Here is a 14,643-nt window from a genome sequence, read left to right as displayed (position 1 = left end):
CATTTTAGTGATTCCAGTTAATATCTATTGACATTAATAAATATGAAATTAATTGATTTCAAAAAATAGAAACGCTTTTTTGAACTTCGCACCTTTTTTGTTGACCCGTTACCCAGTCGCGTATCTGTTCTTATGAAGAATAGGTAAGTTTACTTTCTTTTGGTTTTATCTGATGTGAGTTTCATTTTGGAATGATGTTTTATATTATCGACATCGAGTTTGGTTGTAATTAATGCTTGTTGTTTAATTCTGATTATTGTTTTTTCTATAGTAGTCCTATTAACAACAATCTTCATTGGCTCTCTAGGGTGGTATTATTGATTTGCATTGGTGGTTTATTGAACGCTAAGTATAGTTTTGAAAGTTTTCTATCTCTTCATCATTGGTAGCCAATTAAGTCAAGAGTCTGGATCAACTGGGTCGGAACATTGTGCGTACGGTCATTAACGAGCCTTCTTGTTTTTTCAACGTCATTAAGTGCTGTAAATAAAAGTTCATTTTTGTGCTTGGTGCCTTTGATAGACCCAATTTTTGCAAACTAATGTTTTAAGATTGAGAACTTGGAATAATCTGCAAAAAAATCGATTTGAATAATAGATATCCTGTTTTCTTTGTTCTTTTTTTCAGGAACAAAAATTGGTTTAATTGAAAAATAATTTGATTAACGTAACAGTAGTTGTCTGTACAAATCATCAGATTATGAATCTTATTTCATCAGTATTTTTCTAGATGTAAAATGTTTGTTTTTATTCTCTTCACTTTGGTCAGGTAAGAATAAAAATGCTAGAGCTCCACATTAAAAAGGCTCCCGTTTGCAGCAGGAATTTCAGCGTTGGAAACAATTGAACAAAACATGTCTTGAATATGATTATGTGTCGTATAGTTTCAGCTCAAAGAGTATTTCGTTTTTTTTTTTTGGATTCAATTTGCTTTACCAAGTGTGACACGGAAATTTCCAGAATGAGCTGGAACGCTTAAAACTGAGCGTTTCTTCTCTTACCTCTGAGGAGTTGGAGGACGCGAGTGATATTGCCTAGCCAATTTGTACTTCGATCTTTCCAAGTTTTTTTCAAATTGTATTTACTTGTCATTCTTATATCAAATAATTTTGAATTTGACTGCAGTGTTATAAATAATTCGATTTTTTACTGGGTTTCGGCTTTCCTTCAATGTTTTCATTTTTCATCACTGTTTTCAGTTTCTAAAATTTTTGTTAGCTAGCACGTTTGTCTTTTCTAGATTTACCTCAAATATTGGATTTGTCTTCAAAACAATAAGAGTACTTTTTTGCGCTTTTCATTGTAAAATCCTGCAAAATTAATGTTTCCGTTTTGCTTGAGGGTCAACAGTTGATATAAAATACAACGCAGTTGCATTTTCCAAAAACTAAGACTAAATCAACAAATAAGCGTCATAAATGATAGATTAACTCGCAGTCGATTATTCTCTTCTGAGGACTTAGACCTTATCACTGCATTTTCGGTCAGCGATTTTCCCATCACTACAAACCTCCTTGACCTCGCGGAAATCGAAATAAAAAAATTAAACTGATCTTATTTATCTTTCATTTTGAAATCTAAACAATATAATTAATCTTCGCTTCATCGAGTGTATAGCGACATTATAATTTGATTTCCACAACTTTCGGAAATGAGTCATAATTCAAGAAAGCTGAAATCTTACAAATTTCCCATTTAAATTTTGTAGGTCGAACTTGAGAAAAGGAAGCTTATTGAAAGGACAGACTCTCATCCACTTGTATCGGGACATTAAAGAATAACAGATTAATTTTATTTTGAACTGAACTTTGATTCGACTGCAAAACAACTAACGAAAATATATTTATTGAATGCTATGTCTACAAAGAAGATACAAAGGCCAATAAACAAGTGATGCAAATAAATACTCATTCGAAATTAAAACAAATTATTGCTTTTGGAGTTTCACAAACTCCTGATACATTTCAGTTTGTAGCGTTTCAAGTCTCAACTTTGGTTCAGTTTCAAAGTACTTGCGTTGCAATTTGCTGTACTTCATTTCAGGCTCTACTGGAATTATGTCTCTGTATTTCCAGTTTTTCCAGTTGTTGAAGTTGAATTCGTGAAGCAAGCGAAGTTTGTCATGTGTCGATTGCACAATGTCAACAGGAGGATTGAACGGTAATTCAGGGAACACAACGTTTCTGAGAATGATCAAAGCTGAAAAAAACAAAAGCAGGCCACCATTATCATACAGAAGAAGCTTCCCTTATTAAAATTTTCATGGGCTCCTGAAAACTCATATATAAGGGTAGGAACAGTTTCCACCTCCTCAGCCAAACTAACTTCATAAGAAATTGTGAACAAGCGCACGTGCGTTTCTGTTGTGATCGTGGATAGTACAGACCAATGTGTGATTCGTGCTGGCAACAATCTAACATGATGGAATGAATAGAAATAGAGCATTCTAATTACAGATAGAAATATTCTGCCAAAATAAGTCGAGCCAGTTTAAGTCATGTTTTTTCATGAGCAGTTTTTTATTCATGCATGTTAGAACGCAGCTCAAAAATTGAACATATAAAATAATGTGGCTCTGAACTATTTTTTCGTTAGCTCTGATTTAATTTTGGGGACCAAGATTGACATAAATTGAAAAACTTTAATGCTTTAAACTCGCAATGATGAATCTCATACGCTATAGATTTCGATATCTTTTGAAGTGTCGTGTTTGACGGCATATCTGATAGTTTAAGAGACAGCTCAAGAGATCAAGTATGTGTCGCGATCAACCAAACAGACGAAGGACAGTGGGCTAAATAACAGTAGAAAGCAGCTATATTCGGTCAAAAACTTAATCAACGGTATTAGTTGATGTGATTACTCGAGACAAACCAATTGAGGAGTGTGACTTCAGAATATTAATCGGTGTTGACTCGACACAGACTGGGAAGAAACCGATGAGACAGTTCTCACTGATCTTTTCGAAAAACAAATCTCGAGAAGTGAAAAAGCACGGTTCCTATCGCTGTGTCTGTCTCAATCAGGAGCATGTCATAGCTTTATACAGCTCTCTTTCGAAGTGTCAGACAATATATTCCATCAAACGAAGTTCGAGCTGTCCGCAAGTATCGGTTAGGATTTTCTGTGTATAAAGATGAAAAGAAAGGTCATTTGATAAGCACGCCATTTTCTTCCAAAGCAGTGCAGACAATCGCGTAAAGCACATCAAAAGGCCAGCCAAAGACACTCCTGTCTGCCAGCAGAAGAACTTGTGAATTACTCTGAACCAGGTGATATTTATGCTCAAAGTTGGTATGCATGGCAACCAGATGTTTTAGTTCCTCTGCAAACGTATCTCATATCACACGACGCAAACAAGCATGAAATATTGCTACTAAAGACTAAAGACAGAAAATATCACAATAACACTCAACCGTGTGAAATAATCTGGAATTCAGTTTCTCCACTTGCATTTGAAAATGGAGTGCTTTTTAAGAGTTCCCAACTTTTTAAAAGGGTTCCATTGCTCACTGATAATATAAAGAATCGAGAATCTTAATATAGAATGGTAAGTTTTTTGCCACGAACTTTTTGAACAAGAAAGGGTTATGTTGCTTCGCCCACCCCCCCCCCCCCCCCGTTTTTGCGCCCCCAGTTACAAATTATATGTTGTTATATAGCACGTTACTATGTAAAAAATTAGCACGTGCGCCTGAGGAGCGTACAAAATATAAACCCACTAAGCTGGGGGGGGGGGGGCAAAACAGAATAGATCCCATGAAAGACATTCTGCAACCTGGATTCCAATTTGCTTTGCAATCGCGGTGTTGTAAATAGATGGGCGGAAAAATAACTAACATGTATGCATTTCAAAGTCACAACAACTCTATATAAAGGCTACAGAGAGCATCCAGAAACTTTTTAATTCTTTCTGTCTATCCTGTTTCGTCTTAATGCCACAATTTTCAAAAAAATAATTCTACCTTTTTTAGCATACTTTGATTCAACTGGAGTATGTTCCCTTCAGCAAAAGGGAGACATTGGTTCCAAGATCCCTTAATTCTCACCTCTGACAGCGAACCATCCTCCATATTTGGGATGAATGGAGACTCCAAACACGCCACTTTTACTCTCACTGCTATCTCCCCACGGAAGTGGAACCCCCTCGTCTGTGGCTGCTGTGATGATCTCGGAGGGGTGGTAGTAGAAGGCAGTTCCAGACACGTGGGCAGCTGGTTGGGCCAGGAAGGCCGGTCGCCTCGTGCCCGGTGCCATGTCTGAATCTGTTCATTAAACAAAAAACATGTGATTAAATACATGCTGCTTAAAATTGTAAATAGAACTATCACGCAAAAAAAATTCAAGGGCGAGAAAGTTTATCAAAAACTCAAAATGTTGTATCAAGCTGTTTCCTTACATCGCGCCATGAACAAAATGATTGTTTCCATAACAATGTAAGAATAAAAGAATGCGTTTTTTTGTTTTCATAATGGCTGACATAGCCTATTAGGAGGTGCAATTAGCAACTAAATTGATCATCATATAATTTATTGTACAATTTCGGATTCCTTTAAACCCATGCGACTTAACCCCATATCATTTCACTCCACAAATAAGCTATCGAACTTACAGGCATGTCATGATTAACCGGATAACTTAATCCCATGTTCGGTTGTGATAGTTTCCTATCCAGTCCCACAGGCCTTTGAGGCATGGCCACGGCCAAACGATAGTATTTTTATTATAGTATTTTTATAGTATTTTTAAAAGAACAAAGTCGGGGTGAAATGATATGGTGGGTGAGAATGCGGGACACCGCAATTTATATATACAATTATAATAGAGGTAACTTAACAATTATAAATGATCATATCCTACGGTGCTGGGGTTTCGTGTCAAAATTTAATTCTAGTACACGTTTGTGCATCCTGAACTCACTAACCTTTGTAATGCACGGCATTGAAATCCTTCAAAGCCGAAGAAGCACCATTTAGATAAAACTCAATTGATTCGTCCAAAGCATTTCTCGGATTGCGACACTCGTTTCCAAACACAAATGGCAAGAACCCCTTTTCAAACATCCACCCCACGCTCACTACACAAAATGCCAAACTGTTCTCGTCAATTGCGGAGAATTTGAACTTGTCAGCTACCTGGTCATTGTACCATTTGACCAGCAGAGGCGTTGACTCAAAACCGAAAGGCTCCAACGATTCTTTCAAGATACTCTGTACTGAGTGGAACTCGGCACTCGTTATTTCACGAGTTACATTTTCCAACTTCATTGGCTACCGAGTACAAATTTCAACATCTACATCTGAAAACATTTTATAAACCTCTATACAAACTTGTTTCATCAATTCGATTACAAAATCTTTGTTCATATTTCGACAAAAATAGTCGCTTCAAAATGTTTTCTCTATATTTCAAAAGAAAAAAAATTATTCATAACTTGAGACAATACGAGAAGCAGCACAACACAAATCTCTGAAAATTAAGAAAAGACAAACAGCGCCCAACAAAATACCCATTAACAAGGTTGTTTTTTCCGTTTCATTTAAGTATAATTGAGCATTGTAGTTAGCGAAATACTGCTCAATTCGTCGAATAAAAAACGCGTTAAATCCGCATTAACAACTGTCTGAAAACTGCAATCCATCGTTCTTATTAGGTTACAGCTAACTGCGGCATTATACAGATAGTCTTGAAATCACGTTTTCAGAAGTATAAGCATAATACAAACACTAGAGGCAAGAGATCTAAGCGAAAGTAAAACCTCAAAGATTAAACACGTCACAAAGAATTCAGAAGTATTTATATCAGTATTAGATAGACTTACTGAAAGGGCGAAGCAACGGTTTGACGTTGATCTTCAAGCGAATGATCCCTCGCTTGTGCAAACAATAAAACTCTAGTAATGACATCCAAAGAAATGTTAAGCCATTAGAAGATGAACCCTGGTCATTGTTTTCTGTAAGGTACTTACAATAATTCTTCACTCGAATCAACCATTTTTAAGTATGAATTACAATTTGTCTGTTTTCACATAACAAAAATATCAATGATGATTGTATATCAAATCATGGTTAAACAACTTCATACAGGTTTTCCGTCATAACAGCAAGTTTTCTGTCATTTTACGGTCAGGGGTATAAAACAGTCTACATTTGAGCAAGATTTGTCGTGAAAGATGCAAGTGAATAAATTTAAGAAAATGATTTAAAATTAATCCCAATAATCACAAATTGTGGCGCCAGAAAAATAACTCGGTTTACTATCAAAACTGAATGGCATGTTCAACATACCGTAACAACGAGGATCTGTAACGTGCGTCCGCAAATGGCCTTCCCGCCCAGCTTATGATATATTTCGTAATCGTGCGTCAACGGTGCATATTTACAAGCTGAAAAACAGCCATTGATTGATCAAAATAAACCTGATCAAAATAATACCCGAGTATGACATAACAAACCGGGGTAAATTCACACTAATTCATCATAACTATCTTTGAGAAAGATCTTTATTACTTCATGTAAATGAAACAAAATGAATAACAACTGAAACATTCTGTTATCATATTAGTACACGCACCTTCAAAACGTTGACATGCTTTTATGGAGAAAGCTCGAATCGATAGTTTATTTTCCGAAAATGATTGTTAGAGCTATTTTTCGGTACTTATGGTATTAGGCCGTTATCTCCTGCTAAAAACGCAAAAGAGAGTTCAAAAAATTAAGAAGAATAAATTGGGTATCTAAGAGAAATCTCGCTTCACATAAAAGACAATCAAAAGCAGGCAAAATATCAAAAACTGTCAAAATTTTGCGCAACCAAACCTACGAATTTGGCATAACTTTTATAACAATACAGTAAATTATAGCTGGCTGTAGTCCAAAAGATTTGGCCGCAGACAAAAAGTTACATAACAATCGGCTAGTGATGCATTCTTTGTCTAATATGTAAAACATACCCGGCAGATTGCCGGAAAATAGCCGCCGTTGATTCCAATAAGCATGATTGGGATTGAAAGAATAGAAGATATTGAAAAAAAAAAGATTTTTGTACAAAAACATTTTTTAAGTCCGATTTATTTTGATGGCATTTCTTAATTGAACATAACGTACTTCTGTTTCTTAGAGAGAGGCTACAGGGGCTACTATCAATACTAATAAGCATTAGAGATGGTAACTAAGACTTATAGGAACGACGTTCAAATAGCGGGCATCTAAAATTGGGCTTTATGGGTTTATCCCGTTTCTACTTCTGACTTCAATTTTTTTTACTGACTCTGTTCATTTTGAATTGCTTTGCTGAGCAACTGATGTTCAAAATCACTTTTAGCAGAATGAGAGAAGAGAGAAACTAGCCTAGAGAAGTCAAAAAGATATCATGTAAAATGTTGAAAAAGCGGCAAAATGAGATAAAGCGAAACATTTTTTTAATAGACGAAGTAAAAAAAAACATAGCACAAGTCTTGACGTACAATTCGAAGACTAACAGGAATTTATTGACTAAACAGGAAATTAGACCTAGAATGGACTATGAATGGATTGGAAAAACCATTTAGAAAAAAATCCGATCCAAAAAATCGAAAAAACAGTAAAAATAACAGTAAATAACAGAAATTGCCGCATGTGAACAAAAAACCACTAGCGAGAAAGCGATTTTTGTTCAAACATCGGTTTCTCACTCTACTTTAAAATTGAAGCGAAAAAATTTCACGCCGCAGAACTACTCTCTTTTTCGCTCCACTTCCTGTTTCGGCGTGACCAAAATCACTACTCCAATTTGACTTCAAAAATCATGAAAATGTGTGAACAGATCTTAAAAAAAACATAGCCGGTAGAATACCGGAAACGAATCGAATCGTCGTGCAAAATCATGTCTACCCTAACTTGGACAAAATCAGATTATCGAAAAAAATACTAGAAATAACGAAAATAGAAGACCAATATAACATAAAAAGCGTTAAAATTTTTTTCAGTTTAGGGGTGTGGGTAGTTGCTGGTGGGGGGGGGGGGTGGTGGTTGTTGGGGGGCAGGTAGGTGGTGGTGGGGGTTTAAGTAGGTGGGGTGGGGGGTAGCGGGGGGTACGTAGGAACTTGGGGGGGGGGGTAGGTGGGTACGAGGGGGGGGGGAAAGGGTAGCTAGTTAGGTACGAGGGAGGGGGGGGGGGGTAGGTACGTTGGGGTTGGGGGGGTGTAGGTACGTTGGGAAGGGGGGTTAGGTACGTGGGGGGTAGTTTTTTTTGGGGGGGGTAGGTAGTTAAATGGGATCATATTTTCTCAAATTGACCCCTTCACATTGAATTAAAGACTGTTACCAATTGCTATACATTACAAACCAAGCTATTGTTAAAATCCAATGTTCGAAAACAGAAGTCAACAATCAAAAACGGAGGTAAAAACGTAAAAACTCGAGTAGAAAGAAGTCAAAATTCAAGTCATGAACAAACTTGCTTTCTGCTAAAAAAAACAGCCGGTAGAATACCGGAAATGACTCGAATCGTCGTGCATTATAATCTCTAACCTAACCTTACCAAAATCAGAACATCAAAATAGACAAGAGAGAAAAAAAAGTATTCCAACAAACCACATTAATGTGTTTTAAAAATGCCAAAAATTTTTTAGGTGCGGGGGAGCTAGGTGAAGGGAGGGGGTAGTTTGGGGGTAGGGATAGGTGGGTGGGGGGGGGGGGGTAATTTGGGGCGGGTAGGTAAGTGGTGGTGGTGGTGGTGGGTAGTGCTGGGGTAGTGGGGGGGGGGTAGGTGTTGGGGGGGGGGGGGTAGATAGGTGGGGGGTTTGTGCGGTGTAGTTTAGATAATTGGGGGTGACTTATATAGGAACAAAAAATCTTAAAATGACCTCTTCACCTTGAACATTACCAGCAGTTCCTAATTACTATACATTACAAACGAAGCTACTGTTAAAGTCCAATGTTCGAAAACAGAAGTCAACAATCAAAAACGGAGGTAAATGCTCGAACAGTCAGAAGTCAAAATTCAAGTCATTAACAAACTTGCTTTCTGCTAAAATAAACCTGTAGAATCTCAATACTCCTCTTCGAGTCGTAAAAACCTGTAGAATATCAATACTCCTCTTCGAGTCGTAAAAAGACAGCGCCCCAATACAATTCAAATTCTTTGAATTGTAAAAAAAATAGGAGCGCTATAATAGCCGGCTGAGAAGATGAGGGCGGCTATTAATGAGTGAAAAGAAGTCGGGGTCATAATACAGACAAAAATTAACGAATTGAGCAGGGATCGGGCAAAAAACAGAAGCCTGGCAAGCATACTGTCTTCAATAGAGCATTACAACAATCCAAAAATTTTCCCTGGAATATCCATTATAAGAAACAGTAAAATCAATATTTGAAAGGCATTGTCAATCGACTCGTTGACTGCTAGATTAGGATAACAATCTGATAATTCAAACGAAGTTGGTCCAAACAGATCACGAAGACGGATCCAAGATCAATTTCTGCGCCCAATTTAACTCCCATTGTAGCACACAGTTTGAAAAACTGTGACCTTCATCAGCTGTGTCTTAAACTACCTGAATGTAATGCCTCAAATAAAATTGGTGTGATACCAACAACGGACGAAAAATTTATCACTGAGTTCAAGGCTATAATAAAAAGCCATATCAACAAAAGTGGTTAGAAAAAGTGTGAGTAAATCATAAAACTAATTCCGTTGGTTTTATGGGTATGTCTTTAAAAAAGTTAGCGTCATTCGTACCAGATGATGCTGCTGAAATTCTGCCACATTTTGCACAAATTCAGCGAAGATCACAATTAATTGGTGTATCAAAACACAACCAACCAACGTCGGGAGAATCGCTCTCAAACGATCAGTTGGCTTCGTCAGTAGCTAGCCACCGATAAGTGAAGCTAGCTTTAGCTTAACTGAAGCTGCGTGAGGTGAGCTCAGCGAGGGGGGAAGGAACAGTGGGGGAAAGGTTTGGAGGGGGTCTTTGGCTGCACGAGGCCATTACCACTGAATGATGTGCTGGGGTAGGGAATGAGGGTGACGTGGGGAGGGTAGGAGGGTCAGGTTCAAAGAACCGCCCTTCACACCATAAGCATAAGGCTCCAAAACAGTTTGTGAATAGCATACTTGGAGATAGTCAGCTGAAAGGCTCTAACAGAACTTAATGCCCGCTGGGCACTACATGTTTATCCGTTTTTGAGGACAAAAAGTCAAATGGTTCAGACGAAAAAAAAAATCCAACAATTGCAAGCCAACAATTGCATTAAAAAAACCAACAGGACTAACAAAAATGCTATAAACTTCTTTTGAGAGCAATTAATAAGATTCTACACTTAAGAGCTATGAAAATTTAACTGAGCTTTTCAACGAAAATATCTGTCTCCAGGAAATGGGGCAAAGCTTCGTGAGATGCAGAAATTGCAATAACAAACAAAAATCTCTTCAGCGATGAACAGAGTTTAACCAATATGAATGTCAAAAATTGGTTGACTATCATGATTTATATTCAACGAGCCAGACATTCTTGCTGCCGTTTTTGAGCATTTTCAAAAACTATGTTATAAAAAATTAAGGACTAGATAGTGCTAAGTACAATTCAGCGGCAAACTTGAGTGGGTACGCTTTAGTGAAAACTTCCTCATCTCATCTGGATCTGCCTTCTGTTAGAGATCAACTTGACAAGAAAATTTTGCGGAACGATGTATGTATTCAAAACGTCTTTAAAACGAAGAACGAAAATTTAGACAATTCAGACTTATCAAAGGAAATTAAATTTGGCTTCACGCTGGATGCTATCAATTTATATAGTGGTGTCTAAAATGATTAATAATGCAGTGTATGGTAAAAACTGTGAATCCAGCGACGCAAAAGTAAAGCAGCAACTTCACGAGATGCAGAGAATATGCTAAGAATAATATCCAAATTTGAGTTCGATTGCTATATCATTTTTGGCAAAAATTTAGCCGCCTCTATCACACGGCCGAAGTCCATTGATTGGAATACTCCAACCCTTGTGGGAGCAACTATCTTAGATCTGGAGACATACCACATGTATTCGTTCCATTACAATGTCAAGCGCTTCAACTTCGACTGTCACCCTCTTTACAGCGATACGGATAGTCTCTATGCAATAAAAAGTGAAGATTTTGATCCAAAGTTATCGCAAAAACCAAGTCAGTATTGATCAATTCTGATTTCTCAAACAACCAGTCTTATCACTTTCTTTAGATTACCCGTAACAAAAAGGCTGTCCTCAAAAACAAGGACAAATTCGGCGGCGATTATATTAAAGACATTATCTGTTCGAAGTCAAACATGTACTCTATCTTGAAGAAAAGTTAGTTTATTCTCTTATAAAACGGAAATGTTAGTTGTATAAAAAATTCATAACGGGTTAAGAGGCATCTGGAACGTATCAAATCGTATTATAACACGGGGAATAGTAATTATAATATCACCTATTTTTCTCAATTCTTTATTTTAGGTTTTCGAAAACTTTCAGCTACACCTTTCTCCGAATTGGAAAAAACTGCACTCAGAGAAAACAAGGATTGTCTCCGGCCACCACCGGTTGTAGGCAGTCACTACAATCAAAATTTGTCTATCAGCTGACAACAAGCGCGATATTTTACCCGATAGCATAAAAACCCTCCCAATTGGCCATTATGAAATTGGCAATTCCGCTTTTGTTGTACCACGATCGTCTCCAGATAAATCCCACTACCCAAAGCTCCATTACGTCGCAATCACTAGACTCCAGTTTTGTCGTCGATCAGGATATAAATTGTTCAGATATTACAAGTAGCAATATTGTTGATTTCAAAGCAAGGTTCGAACAAAATCTACCCCAGATAAACCCTTCATTAATTTTGAGGCAGAATAAGTCAGTGAAGGCGAGTCGCAGCGACCAGTGGGTAAAACTGCAATGCGATCATAGAATGCATAATTAAAATCCCCTAAAGAAGCACGAAAAACCGAACCCGCGTTAATTTTGCATGCAGAATGAAAATTGGTTTAACTTAGTTTGAGTGGTTAACTTGACACAGAAAATCTTAAAACTTTCATCGCTTTCACGGCGAGAATAAATCAAGTATTGATAACATCGGCGCAAGCTAAAATAAGAACAATTACGAAATAAGTTTGACCGGAAAATTTGCTGAAATCTTCATACCGCAAAACAAACTCTTATTAAAAACAATTGGACCGGATAAAATGCCCAAAAAACCCTGGATGGTCAAATACCCACAGTCTAAAAACACTGACACGGCTAAAAATCGCCATGTATGATACTTGTCTAAAAAAATTCATAAGGCAGGTATTATGCTTAGAAACTAAACTGAAAGAAAAAGGCAAAAAATTAGGTCTCAAAAAACAATTTTTTTGGAGTCGAGGCAATTAAGACAACAATAATATATATTGCTCTCTTGTTGAAGATATTTTAGACAATATGAGTTCAACTATTGCAAAATAAATCAATCAACAAAGACAAAAGAAACAGAATAAAATACAAAGGCAGAAGATTTACATCCGGAACTAACCAAAGACCCAAGAAAAATCACAGAAACTAAAAATCAGTTTAAAATATTTAGGCGCAAATCCAACAAAACCTCAATACCAAATTACATTAAATGAAATCAAAGTTGAAACAATAAAAAAATCAGAAAAGGCTAAGAAAACAACTGTTAAAAATCAAGGCAAATCAAAATATAGGTCTTAAGAAAATTCTAGAGTGCTACATGCTAGAATATGGAGAAAATGGTTACAATTTGTGCAAAACAGTGGAAACAAAAGATCTCGTCTTTATTTGTGAAAGTTCAATTTTAAATTGAAAAAAATGAAGTAGAGAACATATAAAAATCAATACTTAGAAAAATTTAAAACCCCTTCCTCCTATTTAGATAAAAAAGATTTTTTTCTATTGAAAAATGTAAAAAAACTGTTTGCGCTGATGAAAAAAATGTTTCTTCATATTAACGCAAAGAACTGATTCAAATGTTAGCAAAAAAAATAAAAATCCCCGACGGTGCACAAATATAGTTTTTCTAGTACTTAAAACTAAAATAGAAACAGAAAACTTAGAAAAATGGAAAACCGCCCGAATCGTATTATCATGTGTACAATTTTATAAAACAAAATTACCTCACGTTATAGATAGTCGTTCCTTGCATGAATTGCCAAACGGAATTTGCCAATTGCATTGATTTTTCAAAAAAGACCTCTTCAAGATCCCAAAATGAAGGAAAGTTGTGAAAAAAGCAAAACATAAATATCTTAAAAAATGATAAACTTTTACCACCTTTGAACATAAACCGCATTATTAGGTTCTCAAAGACAGTGTGGTATCAATTTCGGAGGCTTAAACATTAATACAGCATCAAGAAAAAAAATTTTTTCCACAAAAACCAAATAAGCAAAAAATTGGCCGAACTAGACAAAAAAAAAAACAGTTCAAAACGGTTATCTATACGCACCAATCTGTCAACAACACATTTTAAAGTCAAAAACGAACCGACTAACGTCGGGCAAATTGCTGTCAAACGATCGGCGAGCGGTTGGCTTCGTCAGTAGCTAGCCACGGTTTAGTGAGGCTAGCTTTACCTCAATTGAAAGGGCGTGAGGTGAGGGTAATAGATGATGACATCACGCCACATAACAGCAGCTGAAGTGCGGCATCAACAAAATGGTTAGAGAACGGGAGAGAGAGAGAGAGAGTGCAAGATAAAACGTAAACGAAAAAAGAAAGAAACCCCAACCAACAGAGTGGGAGAGAGCTAAGAAAATTATCCATGATGAGATTCGCCTCAGCAACTTCTAGCCTTGTTAGTAATTAAATCATATAGGAAAAACAAAGAACAAATTTCAAAAGGAAAAAATCCACTTTTCGCAGTGAAAAAATGTTCAAAACCATTTTTTGTCTCTGGTGTTCTGTCAATTAACCCATCAACGAGAATTAGAAAATTTTGTTGACCAGTAACGATCGTTAAACTCAGGGACAAAAATTTTCAAAAATTCTGAAAACAATCTCAAATTAAAAAAAAATCGCTAAAATTTGAGATGTTTATATCTTCAGAACCATCTCATTGTCTCAAGAGACTATCCAGTATCCTATAATTGCTACAAACTTCGTTTGAGAGCAATTAAAAGCCATTGACTGAGCGCGGTCATTCACTCAACATGATCAAAAGACTTCTCTCGCTGAGACAGAATTTGTTCACACGACAACTTTACTCACTTTCGCTTGTAGGTCAAAACGCTGTCTGACTGAACGATTAGTACTTCGTAAAATATTAGATACGTAAAAAAATCTTAAAACCAATACTCCCCTTCGATTCGTAAAAAGACGATAAGACTAATATATTTGCTAAAAACTTTGAGAGCAATTAACAAGAAAAATCTTTTGAGCTATCCGTCGTGAAGCAATAAAAAAAACAGACGACGAAACAAAGATGAAACCACAAGAGCACCACAATATGGCTAAAACAAACCCACAAGAATATGAAAATTGCTTTTCGTTATAGAGCAGTCACATACTGTGTCCAAATGTGGTTGGTTTGACTGCTGAGTTATCTTAAGCTAACTCACTACTACAACAATTACGTATTCTTACAACGTATTCTCTCAACAATTACAAAAACTATAAACCGACTAAAGTCGACTGAATTGCTCTCGCACA

At 36.5% G+C, this 14,643-nt stretch overlaps 1 protein-coding gene across 1 annotated transcript in view; it reads right to left on the bottom strand.

Moving 5' to 3' along the window:
• Window positions 1-1,828: 1,828 nt before the first annotated feature.
• Window positions 1,829-14,643, bottom strand: part of LOC142334575 (NSFL1 cofactor p47-like) — a 300,271-nt gene continuing 287,456 nt past the window's right edge. Inside the window, exons 2-4 of the mRNA XM_075382728.1 lie at window positions 4,924-5,300; window positions 4,049-4,264; window positions 1,829-2,198 (exon numbers count right to left, since the gene is read on the bottom strand). Of these exons, the coding sequence (XP_075238843.1) occupies window positions 1,927-2,198; window positions 4,049-4,264; window positions 4,924-5,266 (831 nt within the window). The 5' untranslated portion in view covers window positions 5,267-5,300 and the 3' untranslated portion in view covers window positions 1,829-1,926. The remainder of the gene's footprint in view (window positions 2,199-4,048; window positions 4,265-4,923; window positions 5,301-14,643) is intronic.

The sequence above is a fragment of the Convolutriloba macropyga genome, chromosome 1 (genome assembly GCF_964194025.1).
Source record: "Convolutriloba macropyga chromosome 1, txConMacr16.3, whole genome shotgun sequence".
NCBI classification, from domain to species: domain Eukaryota; kingdom Metazoa; phylum Xenacoelomorpha; order Acoela; family Convolutidae; genus Convolutriloba; species Convolutriloba macropyga.
The sequence above is the reverse complement of the archived record's forward strand: the minus strand, read 5'-3'. Positions and strand labels throughout refer to the sequence as shown.